Source organism: Jaculus jaculus, chromosome 6, assembly GCF_020740685.1.
Source record: "Jaculus jaculus isolate mJacJac1 chromosome 6, mJacJac1.mat.Y.cur, whole genome shotgun sequence".
Classification (NCBI taxonomy): Eukaryota; Metazoa; Chordata; class Mammalia; order Rodentia; family Dipodidae; genus Jaculus; species Jaculus jaculus.
Window position 1 is genome coordinate 93,169,549 of NC_059107.1, and position 18,833 is coordinate 93,188,381.

The 18,833-nt window shown below is 46.1% G+C and overlaps 1 protein-coding gene across 3 annotated transcripts in view; it reads left to right on the plus strand.

Moving 5' to 3' along the window:
- The first annotated feature begins 5,708 nt into the window (after positions 1-5,708).
- Positions 5,709-18,833, plus strand: part of Dip2b (disco interacting protein 2 homolog B) — a 246,715-nt gene continuing 233,590 nt past the window's right edge. Inside the window, exon 1 of one of the 3 annotated variants that reach the window (XM_045151675.1) lies at positions 5,709-5,855. In XM_045151675.1, the coding sequence (XP_045007610.1) occupies positions 5,753-5,855 (103 nt within the window). In that variant the 5' untranslated portion in view covers positions 5,709-5,752. The remainder of the gene's footprint in view (positions 5,856-18,833) is intronic. The other 2 variants (XM_045151673.1, XM_045151674.1) reach the window with 2 other exon arrangements.

Consider the following 18,833-nt stretch of genomic DNA (forward strand, 5'->3'; position numbering starts at 1 on the left):
GGAAAAAAGAATATTGCTGGAACAGAAGATAGTATTTAAAATTTATTTAATACTTTCTCTAATCTTACTAGTTAAGGCCTTAATAATTTGTCTCTTGGCTTAAATGTTCACTGGTTTTTCTTTGACACAGTTGAACAACACTGGGGTTAAGTTTCTGATATTTGTGTTGGTAATATATATTAACCATATTTTAAGAGTTCCAATTCTATTCTGGGTTTTAATGGAAAAGAAAAGACTCTCAAAAGAGGATAGAATATTCCCTTTGAGGGTTTTTAAAACTAAATTCTTAAATATAATATATGATGGAGTTTTTCTAATTTTTTGAATATTTCCTTACAATTTGGTGGCCAATGATTTAATTTAGACTTGGCATATGCTTCATAGTTAATCTGAGCTTTCAAGAAGATACGTGGACATTTCAGTTTTCAGTAGCCAAATGAGGACATTTTAAATTCTGCTTTAGAGTTCACCTCATTTAATAGCTTAATGTTTATTTTTAAAAAATCAACTTTTTATGAATCCTTGAGTAGATACTTCCCAAAGGTAAAACTCAGTTATCTGTATTGTGAAATGGTTTCATTTTTAGTTTTACAGCACATAACACTGATGAGTAATACAAAGACATATTCACATCAATGTTGATTTGTTCTTATTTTTTAAACCAATTCAGGTGTCCCTTGAGTGACATCTCGTAAGTGTTGGGGTTGAGGATGCCAGAACCAGTTACCTGGCTTCTATTTTGTCCATAGCTTAGATTTGTTCCTGTTGTCACAACTGTCCCCCCATGAATGGTATAGCACATGCCCATGCATAAAATGTTTGAACATCCTGTATTTGTATTTGTTTTTAATATTGCCAAGGTGCTACGGGAAATTAAAATTACAAAATTAGAAAAAATAAAATCATTAAAAAACAACTGGTTTTCTTTTCTTTAGATTTTGTTTGTTGGTTTGTATTTTGTTTTTGTTTTCTGAGGTAGGGTCTCACTCTAGCTGAGGCTGACCTGGAACTCACTATGTGGTCTCAAATGGCCTTGAACTGACGGTGATCCTCCTACCTCTGTCTCCCGAGTGCTGGGATTAAAGGTGTGCACCACCACGCCTGGTTCCAGATGGTATTTTTATGCCCACTCTAGTTCTACCATAATTCTGGTCTCCCCCACCCCCATGGGGAAGGGTGTTTTGCCTTTAAAGGTAGAGAGCCGTAGATTTGGCTTTATAATGCTTACAATTTTGCTTCAGGTTTTTTTGGTTGTTGTTTTCTTTTTCTCAAGGTAGGGTCTAGCTCTAGCCCAGGGTATCCTAGACTTCATTATGTAGTCTCAGGCTGGCCTCGAACTCACGGCGAACCTCTTACCTCTGCCTCCTGAATGCTGGGGTTAAAGGTGTACCACCAGGCCTGGCAGAAACTTAATTTTTTTAAAACTTTTATTTGTTTGAGAGAGAAGGCAGATAGAATTCCAGATGCATGTGCCACCCTGTGCATGTAGCTTAAGTGGGTCCTAGGGAATTGAACCTGAGTCTTTTGGCTTTGCAGGCAAGGGCTTTAATCTCTTAAACCATCTCTCCATCCCAATAGAGAAGTTTTGTGTCACTTGAAATTCACAGTATTCCCCTTGTGTACAAGTGGGAGCTTGGGACAGGAAATGTAGAAATGTTGCTGCTCCTGCTTGGAGTGGTAGCCTCCTAACCAGATTTCCCCTGGGCAGGTATGATGGCGTACACCTTTAATCCCAGCACTTGGGAGTGAATTCCAGGTCAGTGTGGACTAGAATGAGACCCTGCCTTGAAGCGCGCGCACACACACGCACACACCTGTGTTTCATCCAGCTAGTATACCTCTGGCTTTTCCTGAGTGTGGGTTTCAAGCTATGCAGACTATAGCTTTCATAACCACCTTTATGATTCTGAGGCCATCATTGTGTTCCAAGCTTTTCTTTGCCAGCCTTGCTATTTTCTTCTGAAAGCATAATATCCCAAGAATCCAAAAGAGTTCAGAGGGCTCTCCCCGTATGTCTCTTATTATCCAGGAAGGTTATCTTTCTAGAACTGCTCTCCACCACTAAGGCTGACTTTCCTTTAGAATCCTAGCAGGATAGTGTGCCAGTTTCCCAGCAGCAAGTGAGTCTGAGGTTCTGGCATGCCCAGCTTCCGTGGTTGTGAGTGGGCCCTCTAGAAACGAGAAAGGTGGGAAGTAAGATGTAGGTAGACAACTCACAGTTTCTACCACAATCCCTTTACACACAGTTAAAAATGCTAAAGGAAGAGCCTGGCGAGTGAAGCACACTTTTAATCTCATCTCTCAGGAGGCAGAGGCAGGAGGATGGCCATGAGTTTGAGGCCACCCTGAGACTACATAGTGAATTCCTGGTCAGCCTGGGCTAGAGGGAGACCCTGCTTTGAAAAACATGTTTAAAAAAAAAAAAAGGGCTGGAGAGATGGCTTAGTGGTTAAGTCACTTGTCTGTGAAGCCTAAAGACTCAGGTTCAACTCCCTAGAACCCATGGAAATCAGATGCACATGGTGGTCTTATTGTGTCTGGAGTTCGTTTGCAGTGGCTAGAGATCCTGCCACTCCTCTCTGTGTTTCTCTTCCTCTCTCTTTTTCTTTCTCATGTGAACGTTAACTAAACTTAAAAAATGTTTAAAAAAAAACAAAGCTGTGTGTAGTGGCTCACACCTTTAATCCCAGCACTAGCACTCGGGAGGCAGAGGTAGGAGGATCGCTGTGAGTTCAAGGCCACCCTGAGTAAAAAAAAAAAGGGGGGGGACTGGGGAGATGTCTTAGCAGTTAATTAAGGTGCTTGTGGACAAAGCTAAAGGACTCAGGTTTGATTTCCCAGCACCCACCTAAAGCCAGATGCACACGTGGCACATGTGTCTGGAGTTCTTTTACAGTGATTAGAGGCCTTGGCATGCCCATTCTTTCTCTCTACCTGTCTCTTTCTCTCTCTCATACATAAACAAATATATAGTATTAGTTAAGTTTGCCTGGGATGTCTAAAGACCCAGAGTTGACTCTCCAGTATCCACACATGCCAAATGCACAAGGTGGTGGTGCATGCTTCTGGAGTTCACTTGCAGTGATGGAGGCCCTGGTGCTTCCATTTTATCTGCCTCTCTCAAATAAATAAAAATATTTAAATAATAATAATAATAACCTATAAAGCCGGTCGTGTTGGTGCACGCCTTTAATCCCGGCACTCAGGAGGCATTTGTAGGATCGCCATGAGTTTGAGGCCACCTTGAGACTACATAGTGAAGTCCAGGTCAGCCTGGGCTAGAGTGAGACCTACCTCGAAAAACCAAATGAAAAAAAAGCCAAAAAGAAAAGGGAATGAGAGAGAGAGGAAGAGAAAGAAAGGAAAAGGAGAGAGAAAGCAAAGTCGTGTTTTGCTAACATTTCATCTTTTCCTTCATACACCAAGGAAGAGGCTACCAATCTCATCCAATTCCTATCCCACATCTATCCCAAGTCCTCTGGAACTATGTAGTAGTCTTCAATAAGGGTTGACTTCTCAGGGACAATTAACTGTCCATGACATTTCACAGACCACTGGCTCTGGAACGGCCAATGCTCAGCAGTGGTACCGGGGTCAGGGTCTCTCATCTACCTCAGCATCACACCACCATGAAACTTGCTAGAAATGTAAATTATAGCCAGGAGCAGCTGCACACATCTGTAATCCTAGCACTTGGGAGCTTGAGACAGGAGGATTACAAATTCAAAGTCAGCCTGGGCTACAACATGAGACCTTGTCAAAAAACAATACAAAGCCAGGGAGGTTGCTCATGCCTTTAATCCCAGCACTCGGGAGGCAGAAGTAGGAGGATCGCTGAGCTCAAGGCCAGCCTGAGACTACGTAGTGAATCCCAGGTCAGTCTGGGCTAGAGTGAGACCCTACCTCGAAAGATAAAACAAAATGCATGTAAGGCCCTAATGCCATAATAAGCCTCCATCATTCTGCTACAGGCTTAAGTTGAAGAGTTCTGCCTGGACAGTGGTGGGTAAGTACAGTGTCCCACCCAGCAGTGGAAGCTCGCAGAAGAGGCTTTAAAACCAGTGCTTGCTCTGGAACAATCAGACATTAGTAAGCAGCTTAAACCAGCAACCATCTATTTGCTCATGACGCTGCGTTGGCCTTTTGGGTTGAGTTCAGCAGGGCTCATTCATGCACTTGTGATTAAATAGCAGTGTGTGGCCTCACAGGCTTTGCAGTTGATTGGACCTGCTTGGGGTGATGAGAGTAAATGAGCCAAACCTCTCATCATCCAATAGGCTAACCTACATTCATGCACATGGTAATGGTCCAAAATTTTGAGAAACAGAAGGAGATGGGGCCGGTGAGCTTCAATGCACAAGCATTTTCCAAATCTGTCAGTTTTGCTGGTATCTCACTGGGCCTAGGAAGCCATATGTTCAAACCCTAGCTGTGTGTCAGAGGGGTCTACCAAGAATAGTAAATGGGGTGGAGCATCAGTGTAGCTCTATCTTGTCTTCACTTGTTATCTTTATTACTACTACTACTATTATTATATTTGGTTTTTGAGGTAGGATCTCACTCTAGCCTAAGGCTGACCTGGAATTCACTCTGTATTCTCAGGGTGGCCTGGAACTCAAGGCAATCCTCCTATCTCTGCCTCCCAAGTGCTAGGATTAAGGGTGTGCACCACCACGCTTTCTTTTTTAGATTGTGTTTCAATGTAGGGCTTCACTGTAGCCTAGGCTAACCTGGAATTCACTTTGTAGTCTCAGGGTGGCCTCAAACTCATGGCAATCCTCCTATCTCTACCTCCCAAGTGCTGGGGTTAAAGGCATGTGCTACCATGCCAGGCTCCATTGTTTTTTGAGCTTATTTATTTATTAGAGAAGTGGGGGGCAGGCAAAGAGAAAGAGAATGGGTGCACCAGGGACTCCAGCCCTTGCAAACAAACTCTAGATTCATGCACCATCTGACTGGGATTTGAACTGGGGCCCTTTGGCTTTTCAGGAAAGTGCTTGAACCGCTAGCCATCTCTCTAGCCCCCTCTTTTCTCTCATTATTTTATTTATTCAAGACAGAGATAGAGGCTGATAGAAGGAGAGAAAGGGCTCCACCAGGGCCTTCAGCCAGCGTAAACGAACTCCAGCCACACGTGCTACTTTGTGCATCTGGCTTACGTGGGTCTTGGGGAATCAAACCTGGGTCCTTTGGCGTTGCAGGTTAACACCTTAGCGGCTAAGCCATCTCTCCGGCCCATTTTATTTATTTTTTATTTTTCTGAGACACGGCCTCATGCAGCACAAGCTGGTCTCGAACCTAACATGTGGGCGAAGGATGACCTCCACAGGCATGAATGAGATGCCCAACTTTCTTGTGGGTCTTAAAAGCCCTCTTGGCAGGTGGCAACTGGAAGCCAAGGGAGCTCGTCCGTGACCGGGACCTTTGGGATGGGCACGGAAGAGTCGACAGAGGCATGCGCTCCTAAGCGAAGGGGGCTGGAAGGAGCCGCAGGAGGAAGACCGCGCGTCGGGCCACTCCCGACGCTGGCCGGCAGAGGGCGCCGTGGGCCCGCGTGGCGTCGGCGCGGCCTCGGGGCGGGCCCGGCTCGGCGGGCGGCGCGCTCACGTGACCTTCGCTCATGGCGGCGGCGGCGGCGGCGGCGCTCGGCGGCTGGAGCCGGATCCTGTAGCCGGGGTGTGGGCACGCGTCAGTCCGTCCCTCCTTCGGCCCCCTCTCCCTCGTCTTCCGGAGTGTGGCTGGCGGAGCCGGGATGGCGGAGCGTGGAGGCCTGGAGCCGTCGCCGGCCGCGGTGGCGGCGCTGCCGGCCGAGGTGCGGGCGCAGCTGGCGGAGCTGGAGCTGGAGCTGTCGGAAGGTAGGCGCGGGGTCTTCCCCGGGTCTCTCTCGGGGTCCCCCCCCCCCCGCTCTCGCTCTGCGCCGGGCCGGCGGCGTCCTCCCTCCCCCACGCCGCCCAGGCTTTCCCGGGCTCATTGTTTTCCCGCGAGGGGGCCCCGGCCGGCCTGCGCTCCCTGCGCCCCGGGGCCCGAGACAAAGCTGCCGCGGGCCCCGGGTGTCCGCCGCGGGCTGGGGCGACGGGACGCGAGGGGGCCCCGGCTGACACCTCGCTGTGCCCCTTGCCTCTGCCCGGGACGCCTCGACCCTGCCCCTGTGCCCGAGCTCCCTGCCCGGAGAGACCCATGGGCACGCCGCCGCCGCCGCCGCCGCCGCATCGGCGTTGCTTCTTTCTGGAACAATGCGAGGAGCGTCGGTGACAGGCGCGGGGAAGGAGCCCGGAGCCTCCCGGGGTCCTGCGGAGGTTGGGAGCAGTCGCCCTGACCGCCGGACCCCAAGAGACACAGGGGGCTGGGGCTGCGCTGACATCACCTTTGTCATCAGGGCTTTTTCGGGGCACCTGTACCCCGCTCATGTTGGTCACCTTTTTGGAGTCTTTGAGGGAGAGGTTATATATGCAAATCCTGGCCGGCACCCTCTTTTTTCTTTTGCCGGTGGATTGGTACGGGGAGGGTTGGATTTACTTTGAGAATTACAACCACAGCAACAACAACAACAAAAATGGAATAAATCAAGCCACTATTATTAGAGAAGGTCCCTTGGATAACAATGAGAGAAACACAGTGCTTGTTGTGGGCATGTGATCAGGCAAATGTGCAGTTGTGATCAGTTCTCTGTAAAGTTCCTGTTTTTATCACAGGGCCGCCTTAGAGACAAAAGCAGCATTTTCTCCAAGCTGAATGTCAGTCAGTACTTTGTTGGTGGCTCTGGAGTTTCGTAGTGTTGAATTCCTTGCCAAAGGCCCCCTTTGCTCGCATTTTTTTTCCCCCCAAGTGGATTAAAAACTGTTCATTGGAAAAAAAGAATGTGGCAAGTTCCCAAGAGGGTTGTGAGTTTTTATTTACTTATCAAGACATTGGGGGTCTTCCTCCCCTCTCCACAATTCTTCACAGTGAAAAACCAGAGGTGGATTCGAATTATAAATCCATTCAGACATTGAAGGAAATAATTAATTTTAATAACCCTTTTAGGCTTTCCCAATGTATAGGGTGGTGCTGTTTTCACCTGTACTTAATTACCAACATATTATTTTTCAATTAATCAGTTGGGAAGTGTTTAGGAAGATAGGAGTCCTTTGGGCTTGTTGCCCATCGATACCTTTGGTTGAATTATTCACCAGGACAGGACCCAGTTAACTAGACTTAGTTTGTTGAAATGTAAATTTCTCTAGGTGTTGCCCACCCCCAAATCCGGTAGGGCGCTTTTGCATCCTGTAGATGCCTGAGCATTGTCATTAAATCTGATTCATTCCATTCACTTATTTTGTAGTAACAAGAGAGCTAGCTTTCATTCACCAGAATGTGAGGCCTAGCTGAACGTTTGCATCACAGTGAGGTTAAAAATAGGAGTTGGTTGCTTTCACACGGAAAGGGGAGTCCTGGGAGCTCCCCTTCTTGGTGTGTATCAGCTGCCAGCTATGACTGTTTGCATTTCTGGGTATTTCTAGACATCTAGAGAAGGAACTGTTCTGAGGAACTATTGCTAGGACCCTTTCCCAAGCTCACCTTGAGAAAGGTGTGAAGTTCTTAGAAACTGCGAGTGCCAGGGTTGAAGAACATTTAAAGGATAAGTGCTCGACTTATTTTCCCATGTTTCGACTGGCACTTCTTGAGTTAGAGTTTCTTTCCTGTGGATTTATGCTGCATTATCTTGAATTTACTTCTGGGAAAATACAGATGAAAAACCTTAGGCCCGCAATGTCAGCATATTGTCCATCTGTCTTTTTTTAGCTGAAAGTACACAGATGGTTGACTGGAGAGGTTAGCAAGACACTACTTGAAATCCACGTGAGGTAAAAATACCCGGGACCCCCCCCCCAATCTGTACTGGTGTTGGTGACATGTGCAGCACATTTTGAGCTAACCTCTGCTTGTTTGTTACGCATTTTCTCACTAATTACGCTCTGGCAAAAGTGCTTTGCTTAAAGAGTGAGAGAGAGATCGGTGTTCGTAATGTGTCACGGCTCGCTGTCGTTGGCACATTCATTTCTCTGGTCTTGTTTTTCCTAGGGTCAGGCTGTTGTTGGTCCTAATCCTAGGGACAGTCGTGTGCTGTTCAAGCATTTCTTTGTGTGCCTGTGTCCTCTGCTGCAGACCTGGGTCAGGAGCAGCAGCTCTGCTGAAGCGCAGGTTGGGGTTCCTTTGCCGCAGAGAGTGTTGCAGAGCCCTGGGCTGTGTCTGGTGCTTCCGGCAGGTCACATGGACGTGGGGCTTCAGAAGAACAGCTTGAAACTGTCTGGAGACATTTAGAAATTGGATTTACACATAACTGTGGATTTTTGTTCGATGAATTAAATAGGCTTCTACACGTACTCACTGGTCTGCATGATGTTGTCATTATGTATTTGACAGGAAGCTGTGTTGTTTGAACTTTTCATACCGTCCTTTCAAGTGTATGCATATGAAGTAGCACTGATGTTGAGAATTGCTTGTTTATCTCTGTCCAGTAATATGTATTTGTGTAGTGATTTTCTTGTCCAATGTCATTTGAACGTCACTAAAGTTCTTGATTAGATAACATAAGTATTAACTACTTCCCCTCGCCCTTTGGGTTCAGTAGAAGAGAAAACTAGGGCTTATAAAGGTTTAAGTGCTTGTCTAAAGTTGCACATCTATTAAACACCATTATCTCAAGCTGTGATGTAATTAGGGGAGCAGAATGACTTAAATATCTGAGCTTTTATTGCACAAGCTATTAACTATTGTACTGTACGGAAAGATACATTCAGTTGCACGCAACGATTCCAAATACTTCCATTGATTCTCTTTCAGATTCACCATGGCCTATCTTGTTCCTGCTCCGTGCATAGCCAGCTCTCGGAGCTCATAGGGGATCACTTAAAAATGTCCACCAAGGGCTGGAGAGATGGCTTAGCGGTTAAGGCGTTTGCCTCTAAAGTCAAAGGATCCCAGTTCGATTCTCCAGGACCCACATAAACCAGATGCACAAGGGGGTGCATGCGTCTGGAGTTTGTTTGCAGTGGCTGGAGGCCCTGGCATGCCCATTCTCTGTCTCTCTCTGCCTCGTTCTCTCTTTCAAATAAATAAATAAATAAATAAATAAAATATTTTTTAAAAATGTCCACCAAGCATGACCATGATGGAGCTAGGCACGGGCTGCCTTCTTAGAAAAGAGAGAGCTGTTTGCCTTGCTGCTGAGGCCAAGCGGCAGCAGAGGACTGGAGGTGCACGGCTGGATTGCGTGCTGAGGGGGGAAGGCTGGGGCTGGACAGGCCTGTGCGCCCAGTACCGAGTGAAGAAGGATGTTAGTCCTGTACTTCTCTTGCATGCTGGAAGGAGCTCAAGTCCTTCAAGTGTCTGAGCGCAGCCAGAGATGACAACTGGAAAGGCATTTAAGATAGAATAACATTTACTGGAAGGGACCCTCCCTTTTCTTGTTTGAACACTTCTCTGGGTACAAACAACAAACACAGTCACATCCTCCCTGTATGCATGTTTCATCCCAGGTCCCTGTGTCCTTCACATGGCCCAGGGGCCACTTTGAAGGCTGGGGTTGGGCTGCTTCCTAGGAGCTGTTTTGGAGTGGAGAAGATGGGGGTTGAAGATGCAAATAAAGATGCTGGGTAGATTGTATTCTAGTCTGATACTTGGGCAAGTATACTTGGGCTTCCAGAAAGCTTAGCAGTGGGTCCATTCTGCTTTACCTGACACGGAAAACATGGCACTGCCCTCCAAATATGCAGCTTCTTATTACAGAGTTACATCTGTGCACTTGTAATAACTGATGCTAGGAGGCAAGGAGTTGTTTTTTTTTGGGGGGGGGCCAGGGGAGGGGAGGGTTTCACTTTAGCCTAGGCTGACCCAGAATTCACTATGTAGTCTCAGGGTGGTCTTGAACTCATAGCAGTCTTACCTCTCTCTGCCTTCCGAGTGCTGGGATGTAGCCTCAGGATGGTCTTGAACTCACAGTGATCATCTTTCTTCTGCCTCTGGAGTGCTGGGATTAAAAGGTGTGCAATTTCTACGAGTAAATAGGAATTTATTTGAGTTGTAAAAAGTTAGAATGTTTGCAAACTGGTTTTGTGGGGTAGTTCCAGAAGAAGTAACAAACTCAAGGAAGAATGATCACCTTAACAGGACAGTGCTTGTTTGGGCACCCTAGTTCTGAGGTGTGTATTTGGGAAATTAATCCTGATCCTGTTGGTTAACAGTCCCATAGCACTGAACCGGTGTTTTTTTTTTTTTTTTTTTAAGAATACCATTTTTAACAATAAATTATTTATTTGCAAGAAGAGAGAAGAGAGGAAGGAGAGAGGAAATGAATGGGTGCACCATGGCCTCTTGTCCCCACAAATGAAACTCTGGCTTTCCATGGATACTGGGGAATCAAAACCCAGTTGTCAGACATTGCAGGCAAGCACCTTAACCACTGAGCTGGGTTTTTATTTTTACTTATTTATTTATTTGTTTTTCATTTTTTTGAGGTAGGGTCTCACTCTGGCCCAGGCTGACCTGGAATTCACTATGTCATCTCAGGGTGGCCTTGAGCTCACAGTGATCCTCCTACCTCTGCCTCCCAAGTGCTGGGATTAAAGGTGTGAGCCACCATGCCAGGCTTGAGCTGGGTTTTTAAATCATATAAATGACTAATGTGCCACTTTGACTTACCCACCCCTTGGTTGTTACTTTCTTTCCTGGTCTGTGAAAGGCCTGGACCTCAGGGTTGGAAGTTCAGATGATTGCCTGAAAGGCTCCTTGCCTGTATTTGTGCCCCCCCTTTTTTTAAATAATTTTTTTAATTTTTATTTATTTATTTGAGAGCGACAGGCAGACAGAGAAACAGGCAGATAGAGAATGGGTGCGCCAGGGCCTACAGCCACTGCAAATGAACTCCAGACACATACCCCTCTTGTGTACCTGGCTTATGTAGGTCCTGGGGAGTTGAGCCTCGAACCGGGGTCCTTAGGCTTCACAGGCAAGTGCTTAACCACTAAGCCATCTCTCCAGCCCCCTGTTTGTGCCACTTTTTACTCCTGTTCTCCAGGTTGTCGCTCATGACTAATTTGGGAATAATCTTTGAAATGCTTTTTTCTTGTTTATGCAGTTTCTTGCAGCTCTTTAAGAGTGTGCCATAAGAACTACCATTTTTGGTAGCGTGAGAGACCCTGGTATACACACACATAAATACATAAAAAATTATATATATATATTATATATAATGTATATATTATATATATATTAACAATTTAAAATAATATTTTCCCCCTGAGGTAGGGTCTCATTCTAGCCTACGCTGACCTGGAATTCACTATGTTCTCTCAGGCTGGCCTCGAACTCATAGTGATCCTCCTACCTCTGCCTGCCAAGTGCTGGGATTAAAGCATGTGCTACTTTCTCTCTTTATAATATTTGGGTTTTTCTTTTTTTTTAAGTATGGATTTATTTTATAAATTCTACTGTTTTTTAATTTTTTTTTAAATTTATTTGAGAGCGACAGACACAGAGAGAAAGACAGATAGAGGGGGAGAGAGAGAGAATGGGCGCACCAGGGCTTCCAGCCTCTGCAAACGAACTCCAGACACGTGCGCCCCCTTGTGCATCTGGCCAAAGTGGGACCTGGGGAACCGAGCCTTGAACCGGGGTCCTTAGGCTTCACAGGCAAGCGCTTAACCACTAAGCCATCTCTCCAGCCCATATTTGGGTTTTTCTAGGTAAGTTCTCACTTTAACCCAGATTTACCTTGAATTCATTTTGTGGTCCCAGGGTGGCCTTGAACTCATGGTGATCCTACTACCTCTGCCTCCCGAGTATTGGATGTGCCACCATCCCTGGCTTGTCTTGTCATTTTTTTTTAAATTATTTATTTATTTGTAATCAGAGAGGGATAGAGCAAAGAGAGACAGAGAGTGGGTGCTTCAGGGCTTTCAGACACTGCAAATGAACTCTAGATGCATGCACCACCTTGTGCATCTGGCTTTATGTGGGTATTGGGGAATTGAACCTGGGTCGTTAGGCTTTGTAGGCAAATGCCTTAACTGCTAAGCCACCTCTCCAGTCCTGGCCTCTTCTCTTTCTTCTGATATAGGTGTTCCTTGATGTTGTATCATTATTCAGAATAAATTACAAATGTCCTCCATGCCCAGGGCTTCAGCCATCAATGGGTAGTCTTAATCTCATTTCCTGACTCTGAATTCACCATTGTTGTCCCTCCAGACAGCCACTTAAGCCTCGAACAGTTCCCTGCTTCAGCCTCTGGATTCCCACCTCCTTTCTCCTGATATAGTTGTTACTTAAGAATATCAAGCTGGGCTTGGTGGTGTATGTGTTTAATCCCAGCCCTCGGGAGGCAGAGGTAGGAGGATCACCATGAGTTTGAGGCTACCCTGAGACTACATAGTGAATTCCAGGTCATCCTGGTCTACAGTGAGATCCTACCTCAAAAACCAACCAACCAAAGGAAACACACCTAGGGTATTAATGAAGCTGATTTTGGGAACAGAACTTTGAGGGCTTTTCTTTAGAGGAGTAACAAGCCATCTTGAATGTGGTGGCACCATTCATGGTCTAGGACCTTTTTTTTTTTTTTTTGGTTTTTCATGGTAGGGTCTCACTCTAGCCCAGGCTGACCTGGAATTCACTATGTAGTTTCAGGGTGGCCTTGAATTTACGGCGATCCTCCTACCTCTGCTTCCCAAGGGCTGGGATTAAAGGTATGTGCCACCATGCCCGGCTTTTTAAAAAACATTTTCTTTTTCTTTTATTTATTTATTTAGAGAGAGAATGGGCGCACCAGGACTTCCAGCTGCTGCAAACAAACTCTGTATGTGTGCATCCCCTTATGCATCTGGCTTACATGGGTCCTGGGGAATTGAACCTGGGTCCTTTGGCTTTGCATGCAAGCACCTTAGTCACTAAATCATTTCTCCAGCCCCATGGTCTGGGGTCTTGAACTGAACCAAAACGGAAGGGAGAAAGCAAATTGAATTAAGCGCTGACATTCCTTCTCTCCACAACCTGATCTGTCAAGGTGAAGTAAACAGTCTCTTGTCAACATGGCCATGCCTCTCCCACCTTGACAGACTCTATCCTCTGAGCTGGGAGCCAAAATAAACCCTTTTTCCCTTAAGTAAGTCCTCACGCAATGAGAAAAATAACTAATATATTGCTTTAGTCTGCTGTTGCTGTGCTACCAGGATTCAAGAAACCTAAGATCAAGGCTGTCAGCATATGCACTGTCTGGGCTTGCTCTCTGCTTCAAAGAGGTGGCACCTTCTGCCTCTGGCTCAGTGGTTAAAAGCATTGCTTGCAAAGCCTGCCAACTCCCCAGTACACACTTAAAGCCAGACACACAAAGTGGCAATGCTTCTGGAATATGTTTACAACGGCAAGAGACAGTGGCATGCCCATAATCTCTCTCTCTCTCTCAAGTAAATTTAAAAAATAAAATGTAGGGCTGGAGAGATGGCTTAGCGGTTAAGCGCTTGCCTGTGAAGCCTAAGGACCCCGGTTCGAGGCTCGGTTCCCCAGGTCCCACGTTAGCCAGATGCACAAGGGGGCGCACGCGTCTGGAGTTCGTTTGCAGAGGCTGGAAGCCCTGGCACGCCCATTCTCTCTCTCTCCCTCTGTCTTTCTCTGTGTCTGTCACTCTCAAATAAATAAATAAATAAAAATAAAATGTAAACATCTTTTTTTTTTGCTTATTTTTATTTATTTATTTGAGAGTAACAGACAGAGAAAGAGGCAGAGAGAAAGAGAATATGGGTGCTCCAGGGCCTCCTGCCACTGCAAATGAACTCCAGATATGTGTACCACCTTATGCATCTGGCTTACATGGGTCCTGGGGAATCAAGCCTCGAACCGGGGTCCTCAGGCTTTACAGGCAAGTGCTTAACCGCTAAGCCATCTCTCCAGCCCTGAACTTCTTTTTGTGACTTTAAGACCTTACCTAGTCCTGTCTCATCATCTGTTGACCTTGCCCACTGCTTTTCAGCTGTGTTGGAGGATTCTACTCTCCTTCTTTTTCTCCCCTACTTTTCCTTTCTTCCTTAGCTCTTCCTTTATTTATTTAGCATCTATTTATTGACTTCCTACTGTGTGCCATATAGATGCAGGTGGTTAAGAAGAATCCTTGCCATTGGGGCTTGCACCCTATAGCAGAAGACAGAAAAATGTTTTATATCTCTTACCAGATGGCTGAAACTTCAGTAGAGAAGAGCATAAAGTAGAATAGGAAATAATGGAGCAGAGTTAGTGAGAGTGATTTGAAGGCTTCATGGTAAGGTGGTGTTTGAAGAAGGTTCTCTGCATGATGAAGTCTTCTTTTTTTTTTTTTTTTGAGGCTAGAGTCTTGCTCTAGCCCGTGCTGGCCTGGAATTCACTATGTAGTGTCAGTCTGGTCTTGAACTCATGGCGATACTCCTGGGATTGAAGGCATGTGCCACCAACATCTGGCAAGGTGATCTTTTTTGTTTGTTTGTTTGTTTTTCAAGGTAGGGTTTCACTCTAGTCCAGGCTGACCTGGAATTCACAAGGGTGGCCTTGAACTCAGTGATCCTCCTGCCTCTGCTTCCTGAGTGCTGGGAATTAAAGGTGTGTGCCACCATGCCCAGCAAAATCTTCCCTTTTTTTTTTTTTTAAAAAAAAAATTATTTAGTTGAGAGCGACAGGCAGAGAGAAAGAGAGAGAGAAAGAGAGAGAGAGAGAGAATGAGAATAGGTGCATCAGGGCCTCCATCCACTGCAAATGAACTCCAGATATATGAACCTCTTTGTGCATCTGGCTTATGTGGGTACTGGGGAATTGAGCCTTGAACCATGGTCCTTAGGCTTCACAGACAAGTGCTTAGCCACTAAGCCATCTCTCCAGTCCTTTTTTTTTTTTTTAAAATTTATTTAGTTATTTGAGAGAGAAAGGGGCAGATAGGTAGAGAGAGATTGAGAGAAAGGGAGAATGGGTACACTGGGACCTATAGCAACTGCAGAGGAAATCTAGATGCGTGTGCCAACTTGAACCTTACATGGGTAGTGGGGAATCAAACTTTGGTCCTTTGGCCTTGCAGACAAGCGCCTTAACTGCTAAGTCACCTCTCCAGCCTGGTCTTCTTTTTCTTGGAGCCTCTGGGCTGTATGTGTTCCAGACTTTGTTTCTTGCTTTTCTTTTGCTAGAAAACTCTGCTCCACCAACAACTGTGCCTACTTTCTGCCTCAGCATGTCATCCCTAAACAAGTTGAAATGAGCAGCTTTCTGGTCATTCTCCATCTCACCATTCTGTTAACATTGTTTATTTTTCTGCCCTTTTAAAAGGGCTAGAGATGTAGCCCAGTGGTAGAGTGCTTAGCTAACACACCCAAGGCCATAGGTTCAATAACCAATACCACAAACTAAACAAAACAAAAAGAAAACACATTTATTGCTGGGTGTGGTGCCTTTAATCACAGCACTCAGGAAGCAGAGGTAGGAGGATTACTGTGAGTTCAAAGCCACCCTGAGACTACATAGTGCACTCCAGGTCAGTCTGCTGGAGTGAGACCCTACCTTGAAAAATGAAAAGCCCCGTTGTGATGAACACCTCGTTTGAAGTGGTCTTGCTCTTTGTTGATTGACGGGTGCTTGGGGTCAGGTTCAGGTTGTGTGGGTGCAGGGACATTCCTATTCCAGGGCCTTGCATGTGGAAGACTCAGCAGACACTTGTTCAGCGAGCAAGTGGACATTGCAGGACATCGTGGGCACAAGATTCCAATGGGATTCTTTAAATTGTCACAGCTTTGAAGGATAAAAGTGGTGGCTCTGTCTCCGGGGTGCTTTTCAGGAAGGAAAAGGGACCCTTGTAGAAACTGGCCGGAGCTGGACCTCTAAGGCCTATGCCTTTTCTGGCATTTGGTTGGTTCCTGATGTTTGTTTCTCTTGTATTTCCTGCACCTATCAGCGTTTCCTCTGATTATGTGTGACTGTGGCAGCTGGATGATGTGTGACAACTTTCCATTTCTTCAGCCTGCCTGGCTGCTTTGCTTAATCCAGGTCAGTTGATATTTACTGTGCAATAACTTGGGTACTCAAGGCTCCATGCCCAACGCAGGCATGCGTACAAGCCGGAGCCACACCTGGGAGTGCCCCACACCTCACCGAGGAGTCTGTATTCTTGCTCTTCCTTGTACTTTGTCCATTCATTGATTCCTTTTCCTTACCTTACCAGGAGGCCAAAGTTGATTGGATGAGTTTTCCTATAGACCAGACATTGTCAGCTACCTGCATTTTGAATAAGTTGGTCTTGGTTAGAGACAATCTAAATATTTCACATGCCAGATTTTCTAGCTTTTTTTTTTCTTGGCTGCTTCATATCCTTTGCAAAGTATTGGAAAATTAGAGAAGTGAAATATTAAACCATATGGTAAATACTGGTTTTGTTGAACTAAGCTAGACCTTTGACTAGGCTGTAATGTGTCCATCTGGGTACACACATTTGTCTGTTAGTTCTGCCAGTGTTCCTCATAGGTGCTGACTTGACTACCTGTATTCAAGATAATATTCAGGGGCTGAGGAGATGGCTCAGTGGTTGAACGTGCTTGCTTGCAAAGCCTTCCTGCCTGGGTTTGCTTCCCCAGTACCCATGTAGAGCCACATGTACAAAGTGGCCGATGCGGTTGGAGTTTATTTGCAATGGCAATAGACCCTTCCCAATCTCTTCTTGCAAATAAATAAAAACCAGGGTCTCTGTAGTGGTGTACATTTAAATCCCAGTACTCTGGAGGCAAAAGTAGATGGATCACCATGTTCAAGGCCAGCCTGGGACCACAGAGTGAGTTTCAGGTCAGCTTGGGCTCGAGTAAGACCTTACTTACCTAGAAAAAAAAAGACAAAAAAATTAATAATAATGACGGCTGGGGAGATGACTTAGCAGTTAAAGGTGCTTGCCAGCAAAGACAAAGGACCCAGGTTCGATTCCCCAGTACCCTTGTAAAGCTGGATGCACAACGTGGCTCATGCATCTGGAATGCATTTGCAGTAGCTGGAGGCCCTGGTGTGCCCATTCCCCCCCTTTCTCGTGGCGGATCCCCTTTCTGTGAAATCAGTGAATAAGTATTTTAAACAATTAATAATGAGTGCATTTTCTGCATTCTGTGCCTCTTCTAATTCCCCACCACTTTTTTCCAGGGGAACAAATTAAAGGCCATCCACATAAATCATGGCGAACTCAAGACTTGTTGTAAGCAAGAGTAAATGAAATCTGTATTTGGGGAGATTTCTCTAGAGGGATAGCCTTATGCTTCCGTGTCCTACAGCCAAACCATTCACATAGAATACAGAGCAGAGTGGCCCTACATAGGTAGAAATAGGGCTAGAGGGCAAGACTGGGCAGAAAGACTCAGAGAAGGCCACTGAAGTGTACCTTGCCTGCAGCAGGACTAGGGAGGACGGCAGAAGGGATGACGCTAGCGTGGAGACGCAGGAGCGCCCGTATGCTTCCATGTGAACTATGGGGTTCCTGAGAGAAAGGTGCCACTGTTTCGTAATAGAGGGAGCAGAGTGGAGGGCACCCAGCTTTAGGTTTAGCAGAGGTAAGTCAGTTCCTCTGAGCCTGAGAACATGCAGATGAAGGTCTGTGGCAGGCACCTGGCTCCCTGGGAGTGCCTTGGAAAGACTTGCCTGGAAGGTTCACATTCAGTTCTCCTCAGTGGGTCTCACGGATAAGGCTAAGTGCAAAGCACTGGGAAGCATCAGCCAAAGGGACCTGGGGACTGGCGAGCTGCCTCAGCAGTTAAAGGTGCTTGCTTGTGAAGCTTCCCAGTCTGAGTTCGGTTCCCCAGCCCCTGCTTAAAGCCAGATGTACAAAGTGGTGCATGTGTCTGGAATTCACTTGCAGTGACAAGAGGATGTGGCATTCATTCTTTGTCTGTCTGTAAATAAAAAGGAAACTGAAAAGGACATTAGTGGTGAATGTTGCCTGAGCTTTATGTTGTTGTTGTTGGTGCCTTATGTTTTGGAGACAGGATCTCACTCTGTAGCCCTGGCAGGCCTGGTTCTCTCTCTCTGCAGCCCAAGCCAGCCTTGAATTCAAGGCAGTCCCTGTGCCTGAGCTCTAGAGTGCTGGGATTACAGGTGTGTGCATCTGTGAAACACTGCACCCTGTTGGGTTCTTGTAGGTAATGGATGTAAGGCAGAAAGGAAGTGGAGTGTGAGCCTGACTGTGTGAGAAGAGACAGAGGTAGGATGCTCATTTGTTCTTTGTCTTGCTCCCCTTCCGAGTGCAGTTGCTTCTTCATGTTTGATGCTCAAATTAGTGACTTGTGCTGAGAAGGGGGATACTCAAGTACTTTAATTTATGGAGTAGAGAGGAAAGAGCTCTTGGAGAGGAGGCTCAAAGCTCTAGAGGAGAAAAGCCACATAGGTGTGCTCCTGGGCAGTCAGCAGTGTGTGGTCCCAGGCACGGCTGGAGTGGTATCCAGGACTCTAGGAGGGATTGCTCTTCTGTTGAAACAGAGGGGAAGGAGGACAGGGCCAGAATGGAGGCAGATATTTATAGATGGTGGAGGAGGAAGTTGAGAGAGCCCTCTCTTGATGGCTTTGTGAGTGTTCTCTTAGTTAAAAATACAGAATAGGGGCTGGAGGAAGGGCTCAGTGATTAAGGCATGGTTAATGCATGTGCCTGCAGAGGCTAATGACCAGAGTTCAATTCCCCAGTACCCATGTAAACGAGGTGCACAAAGTGGCACATGCATCTGGAGTTTGTTGGCAGTGGTTGGAGGCCCTGGTGCACTCATTCTCTCTGTCTCTCTTCCTTCTATCTCTCTCTGCTTGCAAATAAATAAATAAAAATATTAAAA